This window comes from Leucopleurus acutus, assembly GCF_964270905.1.
Source record: "Leucopleurus acutus genome assembly, chromosome: 8".
Lineage (NCBI taxonomy): Eukaryota > Metazoa > Chordata > Mammalia > Artiodactyla > Delphinidae > Leucopleurus > Leucopleurus acutus.
The window spans coordinates 49,239,187-49,252,780 of record NC_139151.1 but is presented as its reverse complement, the minus strand read 5'-3'; the positions used below and the strand labels follow the sequence as shown (position 1 = coordinate 49,252,780).

The 13,594-nt window shown below is 39.5% G+C and overlaps 1 protein-coding gene across 7 annotated transcripts in view; it reads right to left on the bottom strand.

Annotated features, from left to right (window-relative positions):
• The window catches only part of DLG2 (discs large MAGUK scaffold protein 2), an 812,656-nt gene that overhangs the window by 139,460 nt on the left and 659,602 nt on the right, over positions 1-13,594 (bottom strand). For all 7 annotated transcript variants that reach the window (XM_082844899.1, XM_082844903.1, XM_082844901.1 and 4 more), the window contains one exon: positions 7,130-7,244. In XM_082844899.1, coding sequence (XP_082701025.1) covers positions 7,130-7,244 — 115 coding nt within the window. The remainder of the gene's footprint in view (positions 1-7,129; positions 7,245-13,594) is intronic.

Sequence of the window (13,594 nt, the reverse complement as noted above, 5' to 3'; positions counted from 1 at the left end):
ATTTCATGGCTTTGCCTTAAACGACCTGGAGAAATCCATAGCCAGGTGAAGTCGGAAGCAGCTTTGCACTGGAGCAAAGTCCCCTGACTGGCTTCATTCCACATTCTTCCTTTGCATCCCCAGGTTACTGACCAGCCGTACAGTGGGGGAAGGAAGTAGAGTGGAAGGATATGTTATTGTTTAAAGAAGAAGAAGAAAAAATACCAGGGTCTCTTGCTTATATGATGAGGTTGCTTTCCCCTCCCACCAAAATCAATCAGGTAAGAACATCTTTCCTCTAGAATGAAAACCCATCAGGATAAAGAATCCTGGGTGAGATATGTTTGCTCAAGACTTGCTTCAATGTAACTCCCAGCCCTATGTCCCTAGAACAGGAAGATTAAGGGTGCCGAGAACGAGAAAATGGATGAAGTTCACCCTGAACCCAGCCCCTACCCCAAGTCCTCCTGCTAAGAGGGTACAGGCTGTGTGTCATGGTCTAAATGTATCATTGAATTAGACCTCAGTTGAAAGAGGGTCACAGAGTTCAGCAGGCAAATGAAGCAGCCTGAAAGGCCCTGCAGAGCCCAATGTGTCCTGGAAATCCCAGTACCAGTAGGTAGTTCCTGCGTCCTCAGGACACAGCCAGACTCCACACACTTGGTATTGGGTTTCCGTAGGACTGACTGCTCAAAGGTCTTGGCTTATCTTCTAATTTTTTTCTTTCACATTTGTATAGGAAAGAGAGTCTAGGAATTAATTCATCCAACAAATATTTACTAAGGAGACTTTCTTATGCCAAGCACTGTGGCATAAGGCACTAAGGATATAGTAAAATTAAGACATTAACTGGGATTTGCAGGTCCAGTATTGATGGTATTGCCATTTCAAGGAGCTTTCCCATGAAGCTTTAATAAAGACCAGAGTGATCACTATTTTCATAGCTGAGTTTTAAATACCAGTGGTCTTCTGGGTAGATTTCATTGTAGGAAGCCTTATAGGCATAATGTAAAGATTAAAATAGGTTAATAATTGCAAGGCATATAACACATGAGGTATCATAAAAGGACAGTTACAATAATGATCTACATACTACTTGAATTGCCTGCAGATATGTACAATGAGAATCCTGAGGGAAAGAGGTCTGTGCTCTTACTCATCTCTGTATCCTTAGCATCTACGGCAGACTGGTATATTGCAGGTAACTACGTGAAACCATGTTTGCTGAATGAAAGAATCGATGCCCTAATGAATCTATGTGTAAAAACATTATGTTAAACAATGGGGCAGGAGGCAGACCTCAGCATTTGTTATATTATATAGCCTTTGAAGCAAAAACTGTCAAGGTAAGTAGAAAGTTTGAGTTACCAGTTTAAAATGTGGACTTTGAACCACTGTAAAAAGAAGAAAATCCTTCAAATTCAGAACAGAAAACCATGAGCAGAGGGCTTAGAGTAGCTGAAGAATGCAGAGGAAAAATGGAAGAAATTGTGAGGATAGGGACGCTGATAACACCCATGAGGAACTGGAAGGGCCAGGTGTTAGCAAAGCAACCCTTTCTTCTTAGCTGTGTCTCCAACTGAATTCTTTTTAGATTCTGTCTCTGGACAGACCCTTGTGGGGATTGAGAAATGCCTGATGAGTTGGCACAGCTGGGCACTCTGGAGCCATAGAATCCTGGCCTTTCCCGTTGGCTTTCATGGGGTCTAGAGGACTGAAAACATCAAAGGTCTCCAGGAAGTCTATCCTGCTTCCCTTGATGAAGGAAAGCCAAGGCACAGGGAGACTCACCGCTGCTGAGAAAAGTGTCTCCATTCACAAACAATTCTACAGTCTCTCTGTCCTGCAGGGGACAGGCTGCCTTTCTAATAAATGATAAACACCACTGACATTAATCAATTGCTTCGCATGTGCCAGGTATTTAAATTCACCATTTTACTTTATCCTCACAACCACTTTGTGGTATCTTATTACTAATTTCACGGATAAAGACGCTAAGGACAGAGAGACTGACTTGTCCAAGATCACTGAGCTAGTAAGTGGCAGAACCAAGATTCAAATGTTTGTCTGTCTGGCACAATCCAGCAACCGTGCTCTTAAATAAGCATTGTTCTCTACTGCCTCACACACAGGACCTGAATGTCTGGCTCACGTCCAGTCCCATTCTGTGAGCTTGGGGGCAAATATTTACCTTCTCCGAGTCTCACTTTCTTCACCTGTAAAATAGAGGAAATATCCCCTGATTCTTCGAGGTGTTGCGAGAATCATACGGGGAAATATATGCCAAACACTAACATAATGGGTGACCCACAGAAGATGCCTGACAAACGTTTCCCTCCATTTCTACTTCCTCATCTATGCCAGGGAGAACTGCCTTCCCAGTTGGCTAGAACACCAAGGGTCTGGGGACTCCAGAGATGCTAACTGTAACGTAGTGAAGATGTGTTCTCCTGCCTATGTACTGTGTCATCTGCCTGGAATGCTCCTCCCTGTTTACTCCATCTGCAAGCTGTAGATCACAACCCATTAGTGAGTTATTAAATCAAGTTAATGAGTTGTGACCTTCACTTTTTTTTAAAAAAAGAGGAAGACAAATAGAATGGAAAATAGCAAAGTTTACTGTACATTAAAGGTACACTTTGATGAAATTCTTCTTTCAGCTTTATGTGCATATGTATTTACTGGGCCATGATGAATAATGTATTTCTTACTTTGAGTAAAAAGGTTTGAAGGCCTCTGGATTAACTCATACAAAATCTTCAAGAATCAATTCAGATATCCTTATATAAGGCAGCAGTAAAGATTCTCGGCCTTTCTAGAGGTAACTTTTCACACCACACTGCATTGTGATTGTCTTCCCCTCATCTGTCCCCCCCACTAGATGTGAGTTCCTTGGGGACAGGAAACATGACTTCTACTGCTGGGTCCTCAATGTCCATTATAGGTCCTGGCACAGAATATACACTCAAAAAATGCTTGATGAATGCATAAATAAATTATAGTAACTGACTAAACATAAATTCACAAAATGCTCCAAATATGAAGCAAACAAACAAACAAACAAAACCTAAATTCACAACAGAAAGCTTATTCACTTGAACTCTCAAAATCGGTACCTTTTATTAACAAACGAACATGAGCCAAGTTTCTCTTTTATATTCTTTCCTGTGACCTTTCACTCCCCATTGGTGGACTTACCTGCTTTTCTTTCTTCCCCTCTCCATTCTCCCAGTGTCCTGGGTGCTCTTGCTCTCTTTTATCAGAAGAAAGGATCTCTCCTTAGCCATTTGCACTTCTGTGTGAATTTAATCCCCTGTATCTCTGACCTTTCTTCACAGCTTTTAGATATAAAGGTGCATTCCTATTAGTAGCAGGAAAAGCCTTGTTCTGCTACAGGGATGCATTTAACAACTGATAAGAAGACAGGGAGTGCATATTTTAGAGGTAGGGAGACCTCAACCTGCCCATATGGAGAGACCCAAAGTACATGCAATGAAACCCAAAACCCCATATTCCAGTGGTTCAGGAGCCCAAGTGAATCTATGGCTGAAGAACTGATAATGTACTTGTGGAGCATTTTGAAAAATACTTTATTCAAATTTTTAATATTTTATTTACTTTTAAGGTTCTACAACTACATGTTTCACAATGCAGGAAATACACAATACGCATAGCCCATTAAATCAAATAGATGCAAATCACTGGCATACAACACGTACAGTATTATCATTAGCGACAATCAACTCCATTTGCATGGCACTACCAAAGCACTTCAAGCACCTTACAAAAAAGATTAAAAGAAGGAAAATGATTACAACTAGATTGGAAAATAGAGAGGGCTGGCTCAAGTTTACAACACCGCCTGGCTCAGATGTGCTAGTTCCCTCCCTCTCTCTTCCACACTGTCAGGCAAATAAATCGCCACCACCAGGGAGGACCATTTCTAGTAGGGGAATGAGGCCAACTGCAATATCCTGAGGAAATGCACTATCTTGGACACGGTCAGCGCAGGGCTAATGCTGGGAGTGTGAGGTGTGAGAGAGAGTGTGTGCGTGTGTATGTGTTGTGCATATAGGGAAGAGGAGGTGACTCCAAGGGGAAGGGTGGTTTTGTGGTGCAAACAAATGTTCTACTAAGTCAGCTAAATTGTTTATTACAGAACAAAGAAGCTGCTTGCTTTCTGGTTTAGGTTTCGGCTTCATGGAAAAATACGAATAGTACTAAAGAAATCCCCTATGAAATCCCTATAGTACAGTTTATCCTGTGTAAAAACCCCAAAGAGGTTTCTGTTTGAATTTCTCCTCTCAGCTAATCTACTCCTTAATCCAAGAGTCGGCCACTGTGCTGATGGAAGCACACTGGGATTCATGGCCAAAGTGCATTCAACAGCTGAGACGCACAAGCTGTGCCCTGAGCAGGTGGAGTGAGGTGGCACTAGGAGGCAGGACATCTAACTCTGCCACCAAATGGCTGTGGGGTCCCGGGCAAATCCCTTCCCTCCTGGGGCCTCAGTTTCCCCTTCTGCAAATTAAACAGTGGGCCTGGTGATAGCTAAGGTTCCAGCCCTAGAATTACATAAAGCTGAGCAGAATAAAGAGAATAGTACTCCAGGGTGTCATTCTCAGATTAAAGAGACATGCTCATCATCTGATGTTTATATAATCAGAGAAATTCTGTTACTGATTTATTTTGAGACAGCAACTAGTTGACTTTCTAAAATAAGCACAATCAACTGGCACTAGTTCTATTCAAGCGATCTGGATGAAACAAGCATATCTATGAAAATCCTATAGCTAAAACTGGTGTAAAACAAACAAACATACTTAATCATTTTTAGTAAGAATCCCCTTTAGGCCTTGCCATTTCATTTCATTTTATTAATTAATAAAATTTATCACATTGCATGAGAACAAGGCCAGGGGATCTTGTAAGTTCTTTCCCTCTGATTTTACTCTATTCATGGTTCATATCTTTTTCCAATTCTATGCCTCTAAAAGTCATTTAGATACTGAGGTCAGCCCTCTACAACACACTTTTCGTATCTTGTGAAGAAATAGTTTGGGAAATTTCCCATTTAGTGTCAGCTATTTTTGAGCCTCATTTAAAAGTAGTTCCTCCTTTCAATATGACCTCCAACTATTAGAATGTTAACAAGGTAACATTCTTTATTACCTTAAGTCTTCATCTCTTTTGTATGTTATAGTTTTATTTACCATTTTAGAGAATAAAGGTCTGATTCTGAGTAACACTATTATTTCAAATAAGTCTATTAGTCTTACATAATAGCATCATAGCACTTCATTTAATTTTCCTAATCCTCCACAACTTAATTAACAGGAGTAAGCTATTACCAGTATATTTTTGGCAAACTCCTTCTAGTACATTGACATGTTTATGCATTCTATTTTTTTAACAAGATACCAACAATATGGTAATGTTTCCTTCCAGTTTTATTCTATATAACCATTCCATTTTTATTAGCTGATTTATCTCTAACCTACTAACCTAACTGGCTTTTCCTAATTTGCTACCCAAGACTAAAACATTTCAAGATTAGAAAATATTTTATATCACAAAGAATAGCAATACAACACAAGTAAGGAGAACAGAAACAGCTACTTTCCATCATATTTGTGATGTCACTACAAGACATGTTCTAGGGTGGTCCTCAATAGTTCCTTTCACAGATTACACAGAAATGTATCAAAATAATCTTCCAAAACGCAGTTGAACAAATTTGGGACATTGATATTCTGGGTTTTTTTAATTTTAAATCTCAGGACTTCTGAGGTACTGGAACTCCCTGGAATAAGAAGGGACTCTATGCTTGTCAGAGAGGCCAGCAAATCAAGGCCTTCGAGAACCTGCCGCCTTCTGGAATCCTGCTCCCTTCTTGGCCCTGCTGTGCCTACCTAATACACACAAAAGATAACTTTATAGCCAAAGAGGAACCAACAGGACAAGTCAATCCAAGTACATCAAATAATGTCTATAACATGCACCTCATGTCAAGAAAAGACAGTGAAATTTCAGATCAGGAGGATATGGCCCTAGGTGGGAATCAGACTAGATCCTGAGGGAGAGAGAATACAGTGAGGATGGGCATGGGTCCTCCACTGATACCTGGATTCATCTGCACCATTAACTGGACATCACTCTCCCCCTCTGGCTGTTAATACTTATATTATTATTACTGTAAGTTATCATTCTTTTTAATTGAATGATAGTGGAATGAGGAATAGTTTCCAATTGGAATTAGGAAGATTTTCCTAGATTTTATGAAAAACTAGGAATTAATCCTTTAATATGACATAAAATCCTTAAAGAAATATGGTGAATTATTTTTAAGAAACAACTGGATACTTCAAATTCACTGAGTTTTTACAGTTTGCAAGTGTACAGTTTTCTGGGGTTTTTTTCAAGTGGAGTCAGCACTGATGACGTATATTTTGGGAAGAATATAGAAGGCTTATGCTTAGAGGTGAATGTTATAGTTGAGTGATGATGGATCTTACTCAAGAGTTAACTATGGGGATGAAAGACCACAGGGCATTTCAAGTTCAATCAATCATCTTTTTTTCTGGTAAATTAATGAGTTTTGACAGGCAAGGAACAAGTAACTTTTGTGGTTTGAGAATCAACTGGTAATGAGATGCCACAGAAGAAAGTCATTCTACCAAGACTTTAAGAAAAAAACCACATAGCTCTTTGAGAGAGTACTTCTGATTTCCAATCAATACACCAAAGTTAATGCATAGATGTCAAGCAGGCCAGGAAGCAATATGAGAATATTTTCTTCCCATATTGATGGTAAGCCAATGTCTAGGGCTTTGGTCCACATATTCAATTTAAGATGTATCAGAACTGAAAATATTTATTATTTTTACTACAACCTATGCTAAGAACTTTACCCTGGATCACAACATGGTCAAAGAACTTGTTAAAAGCAGGGGCCTTTAAGTAATTTAACATAATTAATAACATTTCAAAAATTTCTTCAAAATGGTTAAACTTAAGGTCTTACAGTGGTGTACTGACAAGTGTAGGTTAGTCAAGAACACGTGTCCCGTTGCTATAAGGTGTCGCCTTTGTCTCCCCAAGCTGATGGCTCACAAGTACAGATCACAGTAAGAAATACACTGTTGCCTACCTGACATAGAGAGAGCGTTTCTGATTGGTTCGCAGGGACCCGGACCCGGAGCTCATGCTGTGGTTCATCATCTGCTCTCGTAGGTCATGGATTTTGGCCTCAAATCGAGCGTAATCTGGGAATGGAAACGGAGGTGGCAAATTTGGTTCTGTGCCTTCAGCAAGTTAGAAATACTGCACACTCAAGGCAACCCTTCGTCCCTGCTGTTGGTCCCTTTGCCAAGCCACGGGGAGATGCACAATGCAAGAATGGAGGAACACAGAAGGTTTACTTTCATATTATTTATTTGAAGACATTCACCAGAGGGAAAGAACAAACCAGTTACTTCCCAAAACGTAACTCAAAAACATACCACCACCAAATCCCCAATATGTGAAAAGTCCATGGGGAGGAGGTGGGTGTTTTTATAAACGGGCTATACAAGGTATCCTTGTTGGTGATGGAAATGTTTCCTGTCTTGACTGTGGTCGTGGATACAAGTACTTGCACATGTGATAAAATGACACAGAACTCACTACACACACACACACACACACACACACACACACACACACACACATGATTACAAGTAAAGCTGCGAAAACTGGAATAAATTTGATGGATTATGTCTATGTCAACATCCTGCTTGTCATAGCATGCTACAGATTTCTAAAATGTTACCACTGGGAAAAACAGAGTAAAAGTACATAGGATTTCCCTGTATTGCTTCTTACAACTGCATGTGAATCTATAATTATCTCTAAATAATAGGATTAATTTAGAAATGAGAGGGTAAAAAACCCCAAAAGTTCATAGGATCACCAATAGTATAGGGGCTGAGGTGAGTCTCTAGTTACCCTCAGCCAGACAGACCAGAGTATCAAGTGTTTGGTGATGAACTGTGTAAAGAACGCCATTTAGGGCTTCCCTGGTGGCGCAGTGGTTGGGAGTCCGCCTGCCGATGCGAGGGACATGGGTTCGTGCCCCGGCCCGGGGGGATCCCACATGCCATGGAGCGGCTGGGTCTGTGGGCCATGGCCACTGGGCCTGCGCGTCCAGAGCCTGTGCTCTGTGACGGGAGAGGCTTCAGCGGTGAGAGGCCCGCGTACCACAAAAAAAACAAAACAAACAAAAAAACGCCATTTAATTTTGCTAAGTTTTTTCCCCCCTGGGGGGCTCCTAGAAGCTGATAACTTGGGATCATACCTTAACTTTGCCTTATAGCTTTAATATAAAACATCACATGCCAAACTTCATCAATTCTAATACATACAATATATTTAAATCAGCTTCTCAGGAGATCAGGGTTCGAAAATAGTAAATCTATTTTAGAAATATTCAAAGAAAAAACATATGGGTCTAAAAAAATCAAGGAAATATAATTATTAAAATATGCTATTTCATCACAGGAAAAATTTTTTCACCATATCAATCCAATAAAAAGAAAATAGGTTTTAAGACACTCCGTAAAACAATGAGCATAGAAAAAGAAATGGCTTTTGAAGTTTCCATGTTCTTGATCCCAACTTGGTCTGTCACCTCCCTGGCACAACTGTGTCTTGCTTTCAGAGAATTTAAAGCATGAAGAATTTTCACAGAGGTCCTCAGTACATTTCAGAAAACAGTGTGATTTTCAATTCAATTTATCCGTAACTTTTCACAAAAACAGGAATGACTAAATGAGTATAATACAAGATGATCTACTTACAGTGTACTTCAAATTTTTTATAATAAAAAGTTCCACAAAATTAAATTTAAATTCAATTTACTGAATATCTGTTGGCTGTTGTGGCGTGGAATTTCATAAAGAAAACGATTTGACCTTAGTTTTCAATGACAGACAACAATGAATTCTGAATGTTAAATATTTTTAAAGTTTAGTGCTCTACAGACAACCCTAACTGACAGGAAATTTCTGGTGCTTAGGCGAAGTCTGATATTACCTAGATTTGGAAGACTTCCTGTTCACAACTTCTCTTTGAATAATTAAATCCTAAATGTTTAAATAAGCAGAATACCTATTTAACCTAAAATCTATTAACCATAATTTAAGATATTTATTTCATTTCATTTTAGCAGAGAGAGAAAACACTTATTTACAGCCATAAATATGATGCTATATGCAGATTTAAATCATTCTGAGCAAGTCATATTTTCTTGCCATCCTATTAATATCCAATTAATATTATTGCCAGCCACATGGCAGATGCTGTGCTCAGGGCTTCATAAGCATTATTTCATTTCTTATTTAAATTACAAAACGAAGTCCATGGATGTTGTAAAAATGTGAACCATACAGAAAAACACAGAACAAAAAATGAGAGGTCCCCATCCCCCCTTCTTCTCTCTCACTGCTGTCCTTCCCTATAGCGTAGCCTATAGGTACATAGCTGGCGGGTACTGGACTTCCGCAGACATTTCTCAATTCATTTGAATATATACATACTCCCACACACATATGAGATCTTAATTATATATTATGCTAATGTTTTTCCCTCCCTTTTTAACAGTGTAACTTGGATCTTTTCCTACCCTCTCTCAAATAATAAGTATCATGTTTCTTAATACCCTTAATTACATTCCACAGTTTAGACTATAATTTATTTAACAATTCCCATATGACAGCCTTTGGTGTCAGACAGGGATCTTGGTGTACGTGAGCACATCCATGGCAGGTCTGTACAGCACCACAGCATGAGTATCAAAGCTTTGCACAGAGTCACACAGCCCCCATCAGCATTTTTTGGAGAAAATAATCTAGCCTGGAACACAGAGCTGGAACTCTCTGTTCCTTCTGAGCCATGCTCCACACTGTCACTAGATAAACACCATGCATCGCCCCTAAGAATCACTCAATCTGCCATCTGTTCCCAGGACAACCCCTTTACCATTTGATGACTTTATTATCATGACAAAAACCTGAACTCCCACCCCCAACCATCTCCCCCCGCCCACCGAAACACCTAATTCAGTGCCAATCCTCGACTACATACCGCCACTTTGCTACTTTACTGTACTCATCACACCAAACTGCAGTCATTTGCGCCGTTGCTCACCTTCCCCATTAGATTGAGTTCACCAAGCCTTTCCCTGTTCCTAACCTAGTGTCTGGTATGCAGGAGGCATTTAATAACAGGTGCTCAATAAACATTTTCTGAATGAATGAATAAATAATGAATGAGGAAGTGAGAGGAACTGAAATGAATTCAGTTCTAAAATGCCTGTAGGACTGAAATTGCCTGTTTTCAATATTAAGGTTTTTTTTTAAATGAAGAAAGACAAGATGCTTCTCCTCTAGGACTTTGGTTTCAAGGCTAATTATTCTGCCTAATTTCAAGGCTTTACTCCTGTCTAATTATGGCCACTCCCAAATCCCACTGTTGTTTTTACTATTCTCTTGGCAGTCTCTATGCTCTCCCCATCTCAGCCATGTCATACATTTTGGAAACAGTTCTCTGATACTTAACTTGTATGCCATCAGCACTTTATTAGGCTCTTCCTGTGTTCTCCTTACTGTATGGCTCATCAGATCCCCAAAATGTTTTCTACCATCCTTTTGAAATGTTTATTCTGCATCGTATTCTATGGTGTTTACATTCTCCACTGTGGATGGGGAGGTATTATATTGTGTGTTGTACTGTATTGTATTTGTCTTAACTGGAATCCATCTTGTTCTCAACTTCTCCACTTTGACAATCATGTTAAACACAAATCCTGTATTCAAAAGTGTTTATCCCTCTTCGCTCCTTTTTGAAAAATAAAGTTTTACAAGTAATTTCATCAAAGCAAAAACAATAAGATCTGAGTTTACAAATATAAATGGTGTGTGTGTATGCATGTGTGAGAGAGAGAGAGAGAGAGGAGAGGGGCTATGTCTCCAGCCTCTCATAGTTAAACAAGTTTAAAGTTAGAAATGCTCTAGAAATAAACAAGAAAGTAGATACATAAATTGTGAAGTATGTCTTCTTTATGCTTTACAACAGTATTGAAAACTACATTTTCAACAAGTTAAAAATCTAACACTACCACGTCCATTTAATCTTAATTCCCTCTTCTTTCCCCAAATGTTTCATTCACATCCATGCCCTCCCCTTTGGGATATTTTCCAATAAATTCCTAACACTCAGGAGAACATTCTAACGAGATTTTAAAGTGCTCAATCTTTATATATTCTAAAGGAAAATTCATGTTTACTGAACTGTGCACCTGCAATAGACTACTTTCTGTGCTACATACTTAAAAATTATGTTATTTCTCCTAACAAAGCTCTGAGGTAAGCATATTACTTTAGAGATGAGGAAACAGGTTCAGAGAGATTAACTAACTTCACCAAAGTCACAAAGCTTCTAGGTAACAGAGCTCATTGGACATGGAGCTAGCATTCAACCCTGGATCTCTGTGAGGTCAGTCTGTCTCCATCACATCTTAGTACCTATTAAAACACCACAATCTTCCCTTAGAACCTAAGGCCTCCTCAATTCTCTATCCCTCCCTCCTAAAATTTCACTCTCCTTCCTTTCACCTACTGTATTATGTGCATGCTGGTCCTCTCCTTTATTGTCCCATAAACTCCTTAGAGAGTGGGTATGCCTCACTCATCTCTGTTTCTCCAACCTCAAGGTCTATCATTCCTCCTTCCCTACACATGGGATTGTACTAGGTGCATGGCATATAGTTTTGAAAAAGAACCTAAAGGAGTTTACTTCTTGAATGGGACACTGACAAGGAAATTAAGCAGGATAATGCTGAGGTGGGAAACTGCATTAAAGAAGCAGGACCTTAAGCCACTATGGAAAACAGTATGGAGGTTCCTCAAAAAAATTAAAAATAGAATTGCCGGGACTTCCCTCGTGGCGCAGTGATTAAGAATCCACCTGCTAATGCAAGGGACAAGGGTTCGAGCTCTGGTCCAGGAAGATCCCACATGCTGTGAAGCAACTAAGCCCGTGCGCCGCAACTACTGAGCCTGCACTCTAGAGCCTGCAAGCCACAACTACTGAGCCTGCACACCGCAACTACTGAAGCCCGCGTGCCTAGAGCCTGTGCTCCACAAGAGAAGCCACTGCAGTGAGAAGCCCACACACCACAACAAAGAGTAGCCCCCGCTCACCGCAACTAAAGAAAGTCCATGCACAGCAACGAAGACCTAGCACAGCCAAAAATAAATAAATAAGTTAATTAATTAATTAATTAGAAAAAGAATTGCCATATGATCCAGCAATCCCACTCCTGGGCATATATCTGGACAAAACTCTAATTCAAAAAGATACATGCACCTGTATGTTCATAGCAGCACTATTCACAATAGCCAAGACATGGAAACAACCTAAATGTCCATCAACAGATGAATGGATAAAGAAGATGTGGTACATATATACAATGGAATACTACTCAGCCATAAAAAGAATGAAATAATGCCGTTTGCAGCAACATGGATGCAACTAGAGATTATCATACTAAGTAAGTCAGAAAGAGAAAGACAAATACCATATATCACTTATATGTGGAATCTAAAATATAACACAAATGAAACAGAAACTGACTCACAGACAGAGAACAGACTTGTGGTTGCCAAGGGGGAGAAGGTTAGGGGAGGAATGGAGTGGGAGGTTGAGGTTAGCAGACATAAGCTTTTATATAGGGATAGAAGGGATAAACAACAAGGTCCTAACATACAGCATGGGGAACTATATTCAATATCTTGCGCTAAACCATAATGGAAAAGAATATAAAAAAAAGAATGTATATATGTATAATTGAATCAGTTTGCTGTACAGCAGAAATTAACCCAACACTGTAAATCAACTATACTTCAATTTTTAAAAGTACAAACCCACTGGGAAAAAAAAGAAATATTACCTCTGGTTAGTTCTTTTTTCCCCTCTATAAATGATAAGCCATATTTTTTTAAATGTCACATTCTTGGGTATCGAAATCTAGTTGTTCCTGACTAGACATATTCATATTAGAATTACATCATTTGCTTTCACTTAGACATGATGAGTAATGATAGTAGACAGGGTAGAAGATTCGGATTATGTAGATATGGTCAGAATCCTGGCTCTGCCATTTATTAGCTGTGCATTACTGTGAAAGTTGGGCTCAATTTCCTCATAAGTAGAACAGGAATAATAACTGTACCTACTTCAAGACATGCTGGGAAGGTTACAACAGAGAGCTGATGGACCTAAAGGGTTGGCTCTTGGTAATTACTGACAATTCCTCCTGTTAATTTTCACATGTAATTCAACACCTATTCTTGTTCACTGCTTGCAGAAGTCATAACCCCTTTCTGTACCAGGTAAAATGGAAAGCTGTGTCTGCTCCCAGTATCCCCTAATACAGCCTTACTCTGCCTGTTATGAACTGATGTCTCTACCAGGCCAAAGAGCAATGATGGCCGTACTTGGGGACACCTGGCACCAGTGTGGAACTACTCACCTACTGGGCAACCACTAAATGGCTCCTCAGGGACCTCTCACAAAT